Source organism: Neopelma chrysocephalum, unplaced genomic scaffold (genome assembly GCF_003984885.1).
Source record: "Neopelma chrysocephalum unplaced genomic scaffold, ASM398488v2 Primary Assembly neopelma1_75, whole genome shotgun sequence".
NCBI lineage: Eukaryota > Metazoa > Chordata > Aves > Passeriformes > Pipridae > Neopelma > Neopelma chrysocephalum.
In genome coordinates, this window is record NW_020897736.1 from 11487795 (window position 1) to 11506131 (window position 18337).

The 18337-nt window shown below is 44.0% G+C and overlaps 1 protein-coding gene across 2 annotated transcripts; it reads left to right on the forward strand.

The window, feature by feature from the left end:
* The first annotated feature begins 341 nt into the window (after positions 1-341).
* Positions 342-18215, forward strand: SYNM (synemin). Of its 2 annotated transcripts, XM_027688785.1 has the most exons (4): positions 342-1187; positions 6510-6634; positions 12917-12990; positions 14490-18215. In XM_027688785.1, the coding sequence occupies exons 1-4, from the start codon at positions 402-404 to the stop codon at positions 18137-18139; spliced, it is 4635 nt and encodes a 1544-aa protein (XP_027544586.1). In that variant the 5' UTR covers positions 342-401; the 3' UTR covers positions 18140-18215. The 2 variants fall into 2 exon arrangements, with proteins under 2 accessions (XP_027544586.1, XP_027544587.1); XM_027688786.1 differs by lacking the exons at positions 342-1187; positions 6510-6634 and adding an exon at positions 12627-12789.
* The last annotated feature ends 122 nt before the right edge of the window (positions 18216-18337 follow it).

Here is an 18337-nt window from a genome sequence, read left to right on the forward strand (position 1 = left end):
TGCTCCCCAAGCCTGGCTTTTCTCCCTGAGCCAGGCTCTGCTCCTTGCGCTCAGATCTGGTTTCCAAGCCTGGCTTTATTCTCTGAGTCCAGCTTTGGTCTCCAAGCCCGGCTTTGCTCCCTGAGCCCAGCTCTGCAGTTTGAGCCCGGCTCTGGTTCCCGCTCAGCGGAGAGTGGCGGGAGGCGCCGGGAGCCCGCCAGGGGGCGCCGCAGGGCAGCGGCGCGGGCCGGGGCGGGGCTGGGGGCGGGGCCTGTGGCGATGGGCGTGACCGGCGTTCACTGGGCGTGGTCTGTTCCGGGGGCGGGGCCCCGCTCGCCGCGCAGATCCCGCCGATCCCGCAGGAGCCGCGCAGCGCCCGCAGCCCCGGGGCCACCGCGGCCCCGACCCGCCAAGCCGGCAAGATGTGGCGGCGCTGGGAAGCGGGATGGGACGAGAAGAGGGAGCTGCAGGAGCTCAACTCCCGGCTGCGGGTGTTCGTGACCCGCGTGCGGGAGCTGGAGGAGGAGAACCGCTTTCTGGCGCGGGAGCTGGCGGAGCTGCGCGAGCAGGAGCTGATCGGGCTGCGGGTGCCCGAGCAGGAGCTCGCCTGGCTGCGGATGCAGCTGGAGGAGCTGAGCCGGGCGAAGCTGGAGGCGGAGCTGGAGCGGGACGGGCTGCGGCGGGAGCTGGAGGAGCTGCGGGCGCTGGGCGCGGAGGTGCTGGGGATGCGGCGGCGCCTGGAGCCCGAGCTGGCCGGGCAGCGGGCGCTGCTGGAGCGGCTGCGGGGCGAGTGCGTGGCCCTGGAGGAGCTGCTGCTGGAGCTGCAGGCCGAGCACGGGCACATGGCGGAGCGGCAGCGGCGGGAGGCGGTGGAGATACGGGAGCTGCGGCTGAACCTGGCGGCCCTGCCGCCGCCCTTGGCCGGGCTGAGCCTGGAGGAGCTGGAGGAGACCTACGAGATGCTGCTCGGCCAGTGCTGCCAGGAGACCCTGCTGCGCTACCAGGAGCAGATCCAGATGCTGCAGGAGCAGGAGGCGCAGCGGAGCCGGGAGGACGTGGAGCTGCTGCGGGAGGAGAGCCGGCAGTGCCGGCAGCACCTGGAGGATCTGCACCGCCAGGGCCAGGAGCTGTGCGCGCTCCGGGAGCGGCTGGAGCAGGAGATGCTGGCCCTGCAGGACCGCCACGGCGCCGAGGTGGAGGAGTACCAGGTGGGTGGCGGTGCCCGGGCGATGTCTCCCGGTCCCGGGCCTCTCCCGCTTCCTTCCCGCCCTCCTGGTGCCTGTTTTAGGGCTCCCCTGAGACTCTTTCCGCCCTCGCTTTTCCCTTCACTTTTGGCCCATCCTGCGACGAGAGCCCGGTTTCCCACGACCTTGGCACTCCCTCCCATCCCTCCCTCTCCCGCTGCTCCGGGAAGTGCCAAACCCCTCTGACTCAGGGTGGTCCAGGGCTTACCCACCGCGCTGGGGTGCGAAGGGTGGGGACCAGAAGGGGACAGTGACCCCGAGGACATCATCTTGGTGACAGGTGCTCCCTTCCCAAACCGCCCTTGGCAAGTGCGCAAGATCGTGGAGCTGGCACACGGGGCTTTCCAGGGCTCTTGCTGGGCTTGGCATGAGCACATGGGACAGGGAGCAGTCCCTGGGAGCAGATGAACCGAGTCCCTGTGAGGTGGGACAGGGGCTTGAGGGTGGCCTGTCCCAGTCAGAGAAATGATCTGAGTTTCTTCCCATTTTACTCACGTTCCTGTGTGCCTTGAGCCTCGGGGAGAACTTGTGCTCCCCAGACTAGTTAAGAAAACTTAGTTGTTTAAAGACAGGAAGACTGTGCTAAGGGCACTGAGCAGTGAGAGTCGTTTTGAAATAAAACTTGAAGGACATAGGTAGCTGTTTGAGGTGTTTGTGTGGTTAAATAGCATCTGTAGGCCAGGATTTGTTTGCTCTCAGGGTGACATTTGATGTGATGATGTGCGTGGGAAGGGATCAGCAACTGCCGGAACAGTGAAATATCCGCTCATCAAACTCCGAGTGGATCATGCAGCCCATCGATCCCTTTCCCGAGGGCTACACTTCTTTTGTTCGTTGTTAGACCCTTTATTAACATCCTGCTGTTTGCCTGGACCCCGTGTGCCAACGGGTCCTTTGTGTCCAGCAGCCTCAGTACATTATGGATGTGTTGGCAACTGGGAAGGGACTGGGACCTGTTGCTGTGAGCGTGTCTGGTTTTTGTACTCTGCTGGATTGTTTGGAAGTTGCATAGTTTGCAGATGCTGTGAACTGAGACAGATTAGGTATGTAAGAAGTAATCCCAAAGGCTCCTAACTTTTAAATAGTTTTTTTTCCATTTTTGACAGGACAATTCATTCCTCCTATCCTGTATGTAAACATTTCCAAAGCTTTAGGAGAAGGTGTCATATATAAATCTCTCATTAATTAAATCTGTCCAACAGTCAAAGCCAGGTGAAAATGTCAGGAAGAAAAAAACCTCTTCATAAGCCAATAATATTTACAGTTTCTTTGATTTCCAAAATACGGCCTTCTTACTGCCTATATTTGATATTAGGGATTTATAATGAAAGTGTCATTGATCTTCAGTCATTATTGCTCCAACTGAAAACCTTTGAATACAGAGTAAAGAGAGCATTTTGTACAGCTCACTATCCATGCTACAAGTATTTCTTCTAAAGCCAGTTAGAATGGCTTGTATTTAACTCTTTCAGGTGTTTTTATAGCAGTTGTGTCTGTATCTTCAAAGAATTTTTAAAGAACACCTGTGTTTTTAAAGAATTTTATTCAGAAAAGCAAGTGGTGCAACCTGTTGTAGAAGTCAGATAATCAAAATCAATGTATGCCCTTGAATTGTCCTGATTCAGTGCTCCAAAATGGATTATTTTGATACTAATGTAACAAACTTCTCTTTTATTCTCACAAGTATCTGGTGTGCTTTGGATATTACAGGAGAAATTTCTTCAAATCTTTAGTAATACAAGAAGAACAAAAAAGTGCTTTGAAAACATGAAAAAGTGTCAGCTCTCTTACCATTGCCACCAGAAATTAAATACTATCTAGATATATATTCAAAGATGCCATGAGGTTTATTTCTTTTGAGTGGTTATATATTTAAAATGTTTGGTTTCTAATGAGCATGGCCACTGAAAAAGGCCTGTCTCCTGTTCATGAGAAATAAAATCTGCTCACATCCAAGAAGAAAAACTACAGAACGTGTACAGGCAGCTGTTTCTGGTTTTGCTTTTGTGATCAAAGCCTTTTTTCCCTCACTCATTTCTTTTACTGGTTAAAGTATGTTCAGCAGGGGTTTTAAACTACTCTTTAAAGAGCATCTATTCCATGCTTATTTATTGCAGAGTGTCACATAGAAATGATATGTATGTGCAGATTACAGTCAAGTGATTGTTCTTCATTGCAGCTGCAATGGCAATTAGATTTATTAATATTTTCCATATATCATTTGGTTGCCTTATATGTCCATCTTTGCCTCCTGCACTGCCCTTATCCTCACTGAAGCTCTCAGCAATGTTAAATAGAAATAAGTATTTGGAGTTATAATTCAGCTGAACCAGGCAAGCTGTAAATCACACACTGGAAAATGTTCGCTGGTCCTGAGTGCTAAAGGGATGAACTCAGTAGGTCTCCTACTTCCATAATTTTAGCTGGGTGCTGTGAGAAAACTTTTGCAAAAACCTCCTGGTGATTTGAAACCCCTGTGCTTTTGGGATGTAAAAACCTCCATGGCTCATCCTGCTGCTTTGAAACGAGGGAGGTATTTTTCAGTGGTACACCGGGTTTAGATCAGTTCTGTGCCACTGTTGTGAGCTCCAGAGAAGAAGAAAAACATCTCGTCAAACAAACATTTAATGTCAACATGTCATGTGCATTTTTCTGCGCACCAGTTTCTTGCCAGCCAAGTGCAGTGTCGGTCCCTCCCCTGCTGAGCCACTGAATGAGCTCTGGGATCAGTAAGTAGGACCAGATGGAAAGGGCTGGAGCCTGGAATCCTCTCTTGATTCCCTCAGTAGGTACAGCTTGGACAACCCAAGTAAATTCTTTCCCCCCTACTGCCCTTCTAAAATTTCCCACTGCTGCCTAGAAAGGAACATCTGAAGGGTGAGAAAATAGTTTCTATTCCGTTATTTAGTTCCAGCAGGACATCACTGGGGTCTGGGGGGCTGGGACTGATGGGGCTGAGGAACAGATCTTTCCAAGGGAGTCCTGTGGGAAGCCAACGCTGCTGCCACAGCACAGGTTACCTTTTGCAAAATGAGTCTGTTGCATTGCAGTCTCCTGAGCTTTGCCAAAGTGGTTTATGTACCTTTTGGCACGCTTGGAAACAGGACTGGAGACCAGTTGTCCTCTGCTTTGTGTTTAAGCATCAGTGACTGGAGGGCTGGGTGACTGGCTGTGTGCCTTCCAGTCCATACAGCGTCTGCTCCTGGTGGAATGAATTCCTTTGGAACTACTGCACAGCTGGCTGAGTTATGTAGCCCCTTATGGTAATCATTAACTCAAAGTTCTGGATCCCCAGTGCTCTCCAAATCCAGTGGGTAGAATCTAAGTGGCTTTTCCAACCCCGCCTACAGAATATGGGGCTGAGGGGCTGAAGTTCCTGTGTTTTCAGATGGGTTTGAACATCCCCAGAATTTCAGAGCTCCCCACACTCTGCAGTCCAGCATAAAGATTTCCTGTATGGGTTTTTCCGGGACTGCAGCATTGTGAGGTTCTTTTTAACATATGCATGCACATGTGTAGGTCAATCTCCGTGGTTAATCTGGGAGGCAAGAAACACCTGAATCACTTAATTTTTCTATCAGACCTCTTAAGTGTTGGTCCTACAGAGACCCAGTCTCTTGTCTTTGCTCCTTTTGCTGACTCCTGGTTCTGTCAGCACCTTGTCCATTGTTGCTTGATAGAATTTTCCTTTCAAAAGAAGGGCCTGGTCCTTTACTTCCCTTCTTACCTTGGGATTTTCCATTGTGTCAGTTCTTGAACACGGTTGTTACCTCAGAGCTATAAAGGTCAGTGGTTCTGCCTGCCTGGCTGTGCAGGATGGTGCCTCCACTGGGGCATTTTCAGACATGCAGACAGGATTTGTCTTCTGCCATAAAAAGGGAGGTTTGTTGTGTCAAGCAAAACATCAGTGAAATCATTTAACAACAGCTGCAAATACAAATGAAGAAATAGGTTAATGTGTTATGTAGAGAGCTGTACCCACATGTATATGAAGATACAGGCAGCTTCCTTCATAGAGCTTTCTTTTTACTTTTACTTAACCCCCCCCCCAAAATACTATTAATGTTTTGAGTGCCAGCACTTGATAGTCTTAATTCTTAGACCTCACTTCTGCCTTGCACATCATACTGGCATTAACTGCTCTGGGGAGTCCCTGCTCTATCTTCATTTTTATGCTATTGCTTATACAGTGATACTTGAGCACTTGCTGCATATATGTTATATATTTTGAATTTTTTAAAACTAGGCTATTGGTGCCTTGATTTTCCAGTTTGTATTGCAGAGCATTTATTAGGATGCAAACTGAAATACTCTGTCGTGGATCCCTGTTCAGTGTTGAACACGAGATTTTGCTCTGTAAATGACATTTCAGTGTCCCTGCCTGGTGCAGAGTGATGTCAACAGAACAGAATTGGGCCTCTGAGATTTAATGACTCTCCTTCTAGCCCCCAGAACGAAGTGCCATCTATAGCATTTTAGTTAGCAGGGTCATATTTAGTATAAATATATATCAATGGCAATTTGCCCTTCATGTGAGAGGTAGCACTGCTGATTAAAGCACTTTCTACAATTTTTTTTCTTTCTTCTGCCATTTAGTATAAATATATGTAATCTTATATATTTAGTTGTATTGTACAGGGTCATATTTAGTTATCAAGATGAAAATGAGCAATCCCTTCTCTGTCTTCTGAGTAGTAGCAGTTAAGACAGAGGTGAGTGGACCTCAAAGCACGTGTCCAAATACTCCAGAAAAATTTAAGGAACCACTGGAGGTTCATCCTTCACCTTCTGGGCTCTGTGAATGTCTCCAGATATTAGAATTCCAAAACTGGTTTGGACCCACATGTCTGTGGAACTGAAAATACTGATAAGCTTCTTATGGCAAAGCAGTTGCTGAAATTTCTGATCTGAAGTATGGTCTCGAATAAGATCTTAAAGTGACAAAAGGAATCACATTTAAGTCACATTGATAAAGGAGCATATTTTCCTTGCTATGGATACTTAATAACTTTTGTACAGAGCATCTGAATGGGTTTTACTGAAATATTTAACTGCCTTATTAAGGCATAAAATTAACTTGTAACATAAAGCTCTGCTTCAGTAGCAATGTATTTCAGCTGGTATATGGGGAGGTTTAGAGATGATTTGCTCTGGTGTTTGAAGGGATAGAACATTTTATTGCTCTCTCAGGTTGCACTTTTTTAATTAAAAGTTTTAAGTTATTAGGCATTCAAGTGTACAGATTTCTACGTTAATTCAAAACTAAAAATTAGCATTTCTGTTTAGAGAATAATTGACGCCCTGGAAGAAGAAAAGCAGTTCCTGACCATGTCAATCACGGATTACCTGAAGGACTACCAAGAACTACTGCAGGTGAAAGCAGGACTCATCCTGGAAATTGAAACCTACAGGTAAGAGTTGTGGTCACACTCTATTGTCTAATTGAAGGATAATTTAAATCCCTTTTTATAGATACAGGAACCCCATTCATCCTCTTCCCAGCCTTGACAATACAGGCAGGTACTTGGAGAGCCTCAGGACTCTAAAGCCAATATAATCCATATAAATCCCTTTAACTTTGTACAAATATAGTGATGTGTAAGAAATCTTCGTAGTCCTGGTCAAGTGGAGATCAAATTGATGGGAATGGTTGGTGCAATGGTTGATTACAAGCTGAGGAGCCAATATCCCTAAATTGCAATCAATAAAACCTGAGGTTCTGTAGTTGCCCTCTGTCAACTCCCAGGCACGTTTCATTGTTTAAATATGTTGATTAGTGGCCACCTGCAGCAGTGAGTTCCCCATTCTGGTTGGGAAGATAACAGAAAAGTCTGTTTATTAAATCCTGGCTTTCTCCATCCTTGATTTGTTATGAAAACATGTCTGGATCAAGTGTGAGATAACAGCAAACAGCATCTCAGCTGATGAATCTTCAGCACTGTGTATCCCTCTGGCCACTTAGTAGCTGTGGGGTAGAAAAACAACAGTAATTCTCCTCTCTGGGGAGTCGTGATGTATCAGTTGGCACATGGGATAAAACTGATTTGGAAGGAAAAAAATTCCCAAACAACCCAAAGCTGATAAACTGGAGAAAGATACTTCCTTATTGCAAGATCTTGTGTTTTTTTTCTTCAACTAGCACAATATTTTCAACAAATTTCATTGAGATACTGATCTTCAAATGCAGAGGTGTGCAATTCTTATTGAGCCAAGGAATAATTTGCCAAAATTTCATGTCAAACTGCTTCTGTGTTCTTTAAGGAGACTGCCTCAGTCATTAGCTTGTCTACATTGGGTGCATTATTCATATTGAACCTTCCTGGACAGGGGTATTTGTGGTTATATATGATATATGCTTCAGTGCCCTAAAGCATTAATGCTGTGTTCTGAGTGTGCAAGGTTCCTGTGAGCCAATCATAACCACCAAGTCTGGACAAAGATGTCAGCAGCTGAGTTATGGGTGAGGTGTGTAGACTAAAGCAATCCACCGATACATATGAAATTTAATTGTAGTTGCGTAAATAAACTATAAGAAATTGGAAACAGTATCTTCTGAGTAGCCTGATAAAGATTAGTGAGCAAAGATTATCTGTCATTCATCCAAGAGCAGCAATATCTGCTCAAGGTGCCTTGAGAGTTGTCTGCCGGGAGACACAGCCCAAGGTTGGTTTCTGGATGAGGTGAGAGCACAAGCAGGCTGTGGGACAAGGGATTTGCAGTCACTTGGTGGGCAACAGTACCTGGATGTTTATTGGTGGAGTGGGATCCCTGTGATCCTTGAAAAGCCTGGAGTGTCTGGAGCGTTACTAGTAGAAGAGAAATGGTGGCCAGTTGTGATCCTTGATTAACTTTGCTAAAACATATGATTCTCTAACTTTAATCTCAGCTCTGTTGTTGACTTTTACTGTTGTCGTTAAACTTTCTCCCTCAGTTTATTCATCTGTGAAATGGGATTAGCACTGTCACAATAACAGAATTATCAGCGTGGTTTTGATGATTAGTGTTCATCCAGAACTAGGAATGATAATGCCCAGATATTCAGTTGTTTGAAATCTTTGTAAGCCCATGAAATTCTGGAACTTCTCCAGAGTTGTACCACTGATTATCTGAGCATTATTGGTTTGTCTAAGGATTCCCTGCCCTGGTTAATGACAGGACAGTTCAGCATCACCTGCAGCATGTTTTTGTTGTCTAAATAAGGAGCTCCTGTGGGGTTTCTTCATCTGATGACAGTGAATGCAACTTCTATCAGTGATGGCAAGGCAGATGTCAGCAGACAGATGAGCATCAACCTACTGAAAAAGATCTACAGAGGAAAACAGAGAATGGGCCTCACTCCAGATCAGAAAACATGTTGTGTAATGCCTGCAGACAAAAGTCTTTTAACATATCAGAAGCTGAAAAGTGACTGTTTTGTGTTTTTACATTTGTGCAGTTTTACTTGTTCCTCTTTTCTGCTTATTCTCCCTTCGCTCAAGAACACAATTCCTTCCTTACTGTATGACTTTATCAGCCCTGCTGTGGGAGGGAATCACTAAGCTGTGCAGCAGAAGAATTCTGGACAGCTCATCCATGTACTTTTTCAAATCCTGTTCTTCTCCCAGGTCTTTTTCCCTGTGAAGAACAGGGCATGTGAACCCAGCTTCAGTTTGTTCTCCCAGAGGATGCTGGCACATAACCTTCCTTCTGCATTCTGGAAACAAAGGGCACCTATTCACACTAGTTCAACATCCTGAACCTTCCATGGAGGCCCTGGCATTTCCTCTCCTCCTGTGGCATTATAGGTTCAGGGTGTGGTACCTGGTCTTCTTGGAGCTTTCTTTGTACCTCCCACCCTGTGTTTTCTCTCTGTTTTACAGCTCTTACAGTTAGTTCAGTTAAAAAGTCAGTTCTTTCCATTAGTCACCGTTGCTCTTGGAGTGGGAATAAAGATCATTGTTGCAAGGAACACCCTTCCCTAAGGTCCAAGTGTGCTTCCTTTCTGACTCTGCTCACCCTTCCTGCTCTGGGAGCTGAGACTCAGTCAGGAAGTGAAATATGTCTCTTATGTGTCTTTGTAAAGTTACACCTTATGGGAATCTTCATCCCTAATCCCTTTTCACCACTGTTGAAGTAAATATTTATCAAGTGCCTTGCACTTTTGTTCTGAGTTCTTGGAACCCTGCAAAACCACAGCTACTTAGACTGTGCTTCAGTTTTATTTCCAGAGAGAAGAGGTGAATTAGTCACTGTCTGAGACTCTTGATTTTAAAAGGAGATAGAAAAATCTGCCTGTGATCAGAATTACTCTCAGGTCTTTCTTCTTAGTTATCAGAAACTTATTCTTTTCACATAGCAGAGGCTTCACAGAGACTCATTCAATAGGTTAAGTAGGTTTCCTGTCCTCTCTAAAATATGTTGTTGCTGAAGGGTAAAAGATTTTACTTTGAATTCCTTGTGTCATACAAGTGTTCTGTTCTAGTTACCACCCTGCATTCTGAAGCACCAGAGGCTACACAAGTTTCCATTTTATTTCTTTTTCCCTTTTTTTTTGCCCCATGGTCATTGTCAGGATCTCTGAATACACTTGCCAGGCACACTTTCCAGTCCTCCAGTTGTGTTCCTCCATCAGCACTTCTTCTGACCCTTTTCATACCTTCTTCTCACAAAATCATCACCAGCATTAAGGCCTCCTCAGCTCCTCACCACAGCTTTTTCACTCAGTTTCATTATTTCCTCTTCATAACTTGTGCCATCCAATATGTCCTATTCCTGTATTGGTTTTATTTTTAGAACACCTGGAGTTTTCTACACCCAGGGAACCTGCTGTTCTTCACTCCTTGACCTCCCATTCTGTGATGGAAAAAAGATATGGAGTGGCCTTGACCCCTAAAAATGCTTCTTCCATTCCACTTCCTGGAGAGGTGGTTTTTTTGTAACTCCTTAGCAAATACCCAGGATGGAGAGGATGAATTTTTACAACCTGCTGGCCAACTGCTGCCATCTGAGCTTCTGGGTTTCTGTGGTTGAAACGAACTCATTGCTGTTGTGAATAACCATGATAACATTTGCACTGTATCCTTTTGTCTTTTTAAGTTCTCTCTCCCCACCCCAACCAGTTTATCTCCTCCTCCTGCTTTCATAGAGTGGTTATTTCTGTTGTCATCCAGCACAGGCTGACGAGTGTGTCACTGCTAACTTTAGATAAATGACATTAATAATGAGATGAGTTAAAGGTGCAGTTGGATTATTTACTGGTAACACTTGAACTATATTTCAGTTGGGATCTGATTTCCAGGAAGTAGCTGACATGGTTATTTTTTAGAAGAGTGCTGCTCGAAGGAATGCTTTTTTTTTGCTATTACTGTGAGTACTTAAGAGTTCATACAGTTGAGATTAATGCCCTGTTCTTCAGGCAGTTAAAATCAAGTTTAAAAGCAGACCTCACCACCAAGAGGTTACAGTTTAAATCATTAGTATTAGGAAAGGATACAAAGGAACAGAGAAGCAAAACGACTTGCATTAACTCAAGTTATGGTCAAGCTGAGAAACGTACCCTGAGTTTTCTGGCTGCCAAGCCAGTGCTCAGTACATCACACTGCCCTTTCTCTTGTCAGTTTATTGAGCCAAACTCAGTGTAACGTTTTCTTGGTTCTCCGATAAGCTTGAGAACTGTGCACAGTGAAACAGACTCCCTGTCCAGCCTCACAGAGGTTTCAGGGAGCTTTGCCTTTCACTTTCAGTAGCAATATTTCAGATGCAGCTCTTCGGTGGGCTGTTGCCCTTTGCCATATACAGTTACCTCTTGGAACTTATTTTTAGTGACTTCATACAGTTGCTGCAGCAACTGAACAACTGTTGTTTTAACAGCAGCCAGAAATCCTGAGCCAAACTACCCACATTCCCGGTTTCCTTCGTCATGGTTAACACTTCCACTGCCAGCTCCTGGATGTGTTTCTGCAGCGTCACCAGCAGCTCCTCTGGTGTGTCTGTCAGAGTGATTTGTTTGGCACTCACTGGATTCAGCAGATCAGATGTTTGGTCTTGGGAACTTTATACATGTTGAGGTCATCTGGTTCCTAAAAGCCTCTCTTAATGTGGAGGAAGATAAACAAACAAAAATAGAACAAAAATAGAACAAAAAACTAACAAAATAGAAGGAGAGGTGCCCGGCCGAGCCTGTTTTAAGGGGGAAATGACCTGTAAATATGTCAAGATAATTCTAACCTGACTTTTCTTCTGAATCCAAACAAATCCATGACGGCAGAGAAAACCTTGCTGATGATATTTTGCTGATGTAGCACTGTCCCACAGAGTCCTGAGGCAGTGAGACACCGAAAGAAGCATAAAATTACCAAAGTGATGAGTCATGGGAAGCGTGAAATGTGCAGGTGATGTTTAAAACACCTGCTTTAATTCTGCCAGGAATGCCCAGCAGTTGTGTTTATACCCTAATCCTAAACTGCTTCCAGCTCCCCCCTGGGAGTCAGAAGCCTGGGCTATCACAGTCCTCCAGCCTCACTCTTGCCAGCTCTGATGTTGCAGCTGTGTGTTATCAGTGCAGAACATCTGGCATTCCCAAAACTGGCTGTGGTGAAATGGGGAACTCGCCAATACAAGTGAACACAAACCCAGCAAAGTTACTGTACTGACCGTAACATTCCCTTCCATGTGCGGAGAACCTGACCTAGAATTCCTTCCTGGGATTACAGAAGCTGTTGGAGTGTCCCTGTGAAAAAGGAGGAGGGCTGAGGAACTGAGGGGACAAACAGAGATGTCACTAAGAGAAACCAAAGAGTTTCTGTCACAGAGAATTTTCCTAGGCCTTTGTTGTCAAATCTATTGTACTGATTTCCTATGGAACAGGAATTAATTTAATGCTGTCAGGTGTTTCCTCCAGCACTAGACAGGGTTTAACAGTAGAAGTAATGCTTTCCTTCACTTTTCATTTGGAAAGGGTGGAACTTGCAAATCCTGACTGTAACAGTTCCCTCACATCACACTGCAACACCACCTTTACCACTCTGTTATGAGCAGGAAGGCTGCAGACTATCTGCTTGCAAATATTTTATTTAATTTTTGCCTTTTCTTTATAAAACATCTTGCCCAGAGAAGCTGTGGCTGCCCCATCCCGGAATTGTTCCAGGCTGGGTTGGACAGGGCTTGGAGTGACCTGGGATAGTGGAAGGTGTCCCTGCCCATGGCAGGGGGTTGAAACAGGATAATTTGAAGGTCCCTCCCAACCCAAATGATCCTGTGATTCCATGATCTCCATGTGTGTCTTTGAGGAAGCTTTACTGAATATTTGTCAGATTTTGTGTGGCTTTGTTTTTTCTTGGCTTTGTTATAAGACCGTCATTCTGGAAAAAATTACCAGCTTGTCTGGTCCCATAGTGGAAATCAGTGGATCTTGTTCATGTCAGGAAGAAAAACTTTGGCTGATGTGGAAGATTTGATGTAAAATTGCCCTGTGTCTCCTGTTGTCACCTGCTGTAGGATTATTGCTCCATTCTCAGGAACTGAACTCTCTAAACTAAGGGTCTGGAAGATGCCAAAGATTTCTCATTCCCAGTAATAAAAACATGGGGTGTGAAAAACACAGGATCTCTCCCAACTGCAGGATAATTGTTCCAGTTTCTAAGACTAATAAATGTTAAATATTATGCTTATCCTTCCCAGTGTTTTAATGGAATGCCTTTTTGTGTGTTTTGCAGAGCTTTGTTAGAAGGGGAGAGCAACCAGTGGATTATTACGTGGAGAGAACAACTTGCAGGGAAATTGCCTCAAGGTAAGATATAAATATTAAAAAAAATTAATTTTGAATGAAATTAAATATAACTGGAAATGATTGTGTTATGGTGTTCCTGGAGAATACTTTTATGAGTGTATTGCAGAGTGAAGATTGAATTAGTTTTGAGTGTTAATATTTTAAATGAACATACTGCTATCCTATATGAGATCATTTATAAAAATCATGACTTGAGTGGAGAAAGTAAGTAGGGAGTGATGTTTTATAGCTCTAAAGAACTTTTGGATGCCCACAGGTCTTAAGAGAGTTTTGAAGTATAAAGCAAGAGGTGTTTAACAAAACATGTAGTTAAAACCCTGGAATTCATCATGCTGAAGCATTTTGAGTGTTAAAAAGTGGGTTTACGGAGATATTTTAGCAGAGTAATGAAAGACAAATCAAAGACTTACTAAACATAAAGATACCATTTCTATCTTAGGAGCTGCAAATCTCTGGAGGCTGTGAGAGTGTGCGAGGGAAGTATCACTATTTACTTGCCCTGTTCTTATCCTCTTCCCTGTGTATCTGCTCTTGGTCACTGTGAACAGGATTCTGGATAAGATGGACCTTCAATCTGACTGCTCTGGCCATTGTTATTAGTAACAACGTCTCGATAATACTCCTGGTCCTAAAATCATCAGAGTAGCATAGATACTACTCTTTGAAGTGATTTTAAGGCTGTGTCTTTAGTAGTAAATTAAAAAAACCTTGGGCCCAGGCACAAATGCTCACACAGATTTGCCTGTGCTGTTAAATTGTAAGCAAGGTTTGTCCTGGCACAGTTGGGATCTGAACTAGCCAGTACTTCTGCAGGCAGTGCTCGAGTATATTCACAGAATATGGAAGGAATTACAGGAATAATTACCAGAAATTATACAGGAAAGGCTCCCAAAAGTCAGAGGAGATGTGGCCAGCTTTTTAGGAGTAGGGGCTGTGAGTGGTGCAGTACTGGTTGCTCTCAGTCAGACATTCCTGGTACATTTTAGGTTTTAAGTTCTTTATTTCTCTCCCTTGTTGTATCTCATGGATGTGAAGGGTTGTGTTTGTGTTTGCAGTTTCCAGTGTGTGGTGGCAGATGTGCCATTAATTCTCAATAGAAACCGAGAAACTCCAGGCCATTTATACTAATGAAGCAAAAAACCCAGCCTAGGATATCAGCATACATTATTTAATAAGAAGCTGTAAGTGAACATCAGTATAAATATGAAAGGTGTGATTCTTAAGTAAATGGCACAATACCCAGTAGTTCACAACAGGTAAAATTAGCAAGATTGTGCAACTTAGCAAAAAGCTTTGCTTTCTTTTTAATGTAATTTATGCATAAACTTAATTATCATGAAAACCTCCAGGCATGCCTTTACAAAGCTCCATGGAAAATGAAGACTATTTCTTTCAAAAAGTATAGTACAAATTTCCTTAGTTCCTGTCCTCTATTTGACATTATTTTAGATCCAAGCCCTTATTTTGATGTTTGGTCTCCTGTGCTCTTTTTTTTGCAGATATTATAAACACTTCATATAACTACACTGATATTTACTCTACTTATCAAGAGAGAAATAGAAATAAAGCTTCACCAGCTCCCAGGATCACTGACACGAGGCACAGACTGGCAGTGACAGACACGAGCAGCTCTGCACGTTACTCCACCCGGGTTGGATCACAGACAAGTACCAGTGGAAGAACTTTTGGAAGAGATGTACTTGGTTCAACATATCGCCCTTCAACAACTGCTACAAAGGATGAAAGGATTATAACAGACCACAAAGAATTAAGAACATTTACTCCATCCTATAGTAGCTGGAAAAAGACTGAAACGCAGCAAAAGACAATTCCAGAGAGAAAGAAAACAGAGGTTACAACTTCTTCCACGGTGTCCTTTTCAAAAGAATCAACACGTGCTGAAAGATCAGACAAAGACCACAAGACTGATGCTGAAAATACAAGAACAAAACCAGGCTTCACTAGATTTCCAGCTTATGAGCTGATTACTGATGCAAAACCATCTAAATATGAAGAAACTATAACTGAAACTCGGACCATATTCAGAGATAAAAGAGGAGGCAGCAAACCAACTGAAGAGAAAACATCTCTGCCGAAAGAAAAAGATAAGCTGGAGAAACAAACAAAGGATGAGAAAAAGAAAACAGATGAGAAATCTTTTATAGAAGACAGTGCTGGTTTTGGAAGGAGGACTGAGCAGAAAACATACATCCGTGAGGAAGTTAGCCAGAAGGTATCAGGGAGTGATATTTCTAATGCAAGAAGTTTGAGAAGTGAATCAACCAAAAAAGATACAAGTGTGACCTCAGAATCAAGAAGCAACGACATCATTGAGATACCAATCACTCTTGAAAGGCCTGCTCCTGACAGAGGATCTCAGAGAAATAAAGATATAAGGGTACATGGTGTTAAAACTTCCATAGGAAGAGAAGCAGATGAGCATGTAACTGAGTTATCTGAAGCTCACCAAGTGAGGATTTCAGAGGCAGAGTCCAGTCTGGAAGGTGAAGAACGAATTAGTGATGGAAGTCGCAAAATGGGAACTCTGCCAACTGAAAACATAGCAGAGAATATTGTTGCCGACATCCTTAAAAGTTTCACGCACTCTTCTAGTTCACAGATGTCAACAGACACCAAAGTGACCTATTTTAATAAGGAAGAACAAACAGATGATGGGAAAATAAAGACCGAGATCACAGTGCAATCTCAAGTTCAAGAAGACATAGATATTTCTGATGAAGGTGACCTGGGACATCTGTCAAACCAGGATGTTAGAAAAGTGATTCGAGAGGGTGTTGAGGGAACTCCTTCCAAAGAGGAGATAGAGGACATTGTACATCATGGCCTGAAGGGAAGCGAGGGGGGAAAGAATGTGTCCGTTAACGTTGAGATTGTAGAGGAGCCGCTGGATTATACCACCGATGAAAGGAGTGATTTTTCAACACCTTTTGAAGTAGAAGAAGTGGAGGATTCGTTCCCTGAGCGAGAGAGGCGTTACGGTGAAGAGGAACAGAACGTCACGTTCACTTATGAAGATGTCAAGAAGAAGAAACCACGCCATGAGAGTTTCACTCATGTGGAAGAAGTAACTGAGGAAGATGACTCGCCTATTGAACAAAAATATTTTGTGTCTGTTCCTGATGATCATCCTGTTATTAGTGAAAAAGATGATGACTCAGTATATGGGCAAATTCATATTGAAGAAGAATCAACTATTAAATATTCGTGGCAAGATGAATTTTTGCAAGGCACACAGAGTAAGAGAGAGGAAGGTGTGAGCTCTCCAGAGGAAACCTATAAAGTGGTAGGGGAGGAAGCAAGTGCCCATATTTTAAAAGAGCATCCTGAAGGTGAAACATCCCATGTTGAATCCGTTGTTATTGAAAAAGAAATTAAAATTCCCGCTGAGTTTCAGACTTCCATAAAAGGGCTCTTATCCAAGGAAACGAAGGACCCTAAACATCAACTGAAAGAAGCTCTGGAGCAGTTGGAGGGCAGTCTCCCAGACAGTGTGAAAGAGGAGCTGTTTGCATTAACGAAAGAAAACCAAGTTGATGCTAGTAACTTAGAATTTGATATCAAAAAAGTTGATCAAAAGGAGGAGGGTGGCTCGGTGACAATTGTTGCTGAAGTCAATCTGTCCCAGACCCTCAGTACTGATGAATTTGATGAATCTCAGCTCGATGAAGTAATTAAAAGTGAGAAGGAGAAGGCGACAATACACTCCCTGAAAAGAGACAGCTCGGAGAGAGTTGTTGATGGTAGAAGCAACATAGAAGTAGATGCTTCTTCTCCCACTGATAAATACACTCCTTTGGCTGATCAAGAAATCTATAACTTCTCCACGACGAGGCGGAGTGGTGGCACAGGGTATCACACCACGGAAAGAGTGATTTATGACGGTTCGGTTTTGGAAACAGCAGACTACGGAGAAGTCTCTCACTCACCGCAATCGACTGATGAGACCACATCCACCAGGCGTGTCAGGGTTGGCCCAGCAGAAGTTCAGAGATTCGAGCAGGTCATATATGAAGGGCCCGGTTCAGAAACGCTGGAGCTCAGCGCTGCGGAAGGTCTCGTTCAGACTGAGGGGTCGTCAGAATTCAGCCAATCTGTGAAGCATTTTAAACTGGGCCCTAAGGAAATCCAGACCACAGAGCAAGTGGTTTATTCAGGCCCTTTTACTACAACAACCATAGAAGAGATTGATTCTGGAAATCTTTCCCAGAACTTCTCAACGGACTTCAACCGGTCCACGAGACGTGTCACAGTAGGATCAAGGCAAATAACTGAAGAAGTCTCTTTTGAAGGGTCTCTTTCAGACTCTCTGGCACTCAATAGCTCAGAGGACCTTTCCCAGGCAGAAGGGTCTGGGGGTGTCAGCAGTACAATAAGGCACTTCAGGTTAGGCCCAAGAGAGGTTCGTACTGAGCAGGTGATCTTTGAAGGGCCCATCTCCGGTAAGGTGGAGGTCAGCGGCACCAGGGACTTCTCACAGACAGAAAGTTCAGTCAGACATGTTCAGTTGGGTCCCCAAGAGTTTATGACAGCTGAGAAGATCATCTACCATGGGCCTGGCTCTGAGCACACCGAAATCAGTGAACTGGAAGACCACACTCTTTCAGGAGGCTCGAGATCTTTCAGGCACGTTAAAATAAGTCCCGTAGAAACTCACGCTGAGCAAATAGTCTTTACAAGACCTGTTTCTGGAATGCTGGAAGATCTTTCACAAACAGAAGGGTCATCTGAGAGCAACAAGTCTGTAAAGCATATTAAAGTAGGATCCAAGGAAGCATCTTACACTTTTCAAATGGATGTTTCCAGTATGGGTGGAATATCTACGGTGAGAAGCGGAGAACAAGCAGTGCTGATATCCAACCAGCAAGACCCTGCTGTGAGTCAGTCACAGGTCATAGTTCAAAGTGACCAGACATCAGAAAATGAAAACACAAGAAGTGGCTACGTTCTCTCCAGTTTTTCCCAAGATCATGGTGAAAAGGTGGTGGAACAGTCATTTTTTGATAAAACTGTGCAGTTGCAAAGAACGGTCGACCAAAGGTCGGATATTTCTGAAGAAAAGAAAGTCGCTTTTCTGTATCTGGACCATGAGGAGGAGGAAGATGATGATAATGATGGACAGTGGTTCTGAAAGGACTCTTTAATGAAGCCTACTTAGCAATTTGTTTATATATATATTTTTATTATCCTTTTTTTTTTAAAAAGAGAAAAAAAGGGATGGGGAAACAGTCGAGCTATTAGATTATTAATAGTGGACTGAGAAGTATTGAATCTAAGCCTCTATTCAGCACACTATTTTATTGGAAATTTTATTTTTGGGAGAGATCAT

Coding starts and splice junctions, on each gene's coding strand:
- SYNM (XM_027688785.1), top strand. CDS start 402: ATGTGGCGGCGCTGGGAAGCGGGATGGGACGAGAAGAGGGAGCTGCAG. Junction 6,635..12,916: donor CTGGAAATTGAAACCTACAG/GTAAGAGTTGTG, acceptor TGTGTTTTGCAG/AGCTTTGTTAGAAGGGGAGA. Junction 12,991..14,489: donor TGCAGGGAAATTGCCTCAAG/GTAAGATATAAA, acceptor TTTTTTTTGCAG/ATATTATAAACACTTCATAT.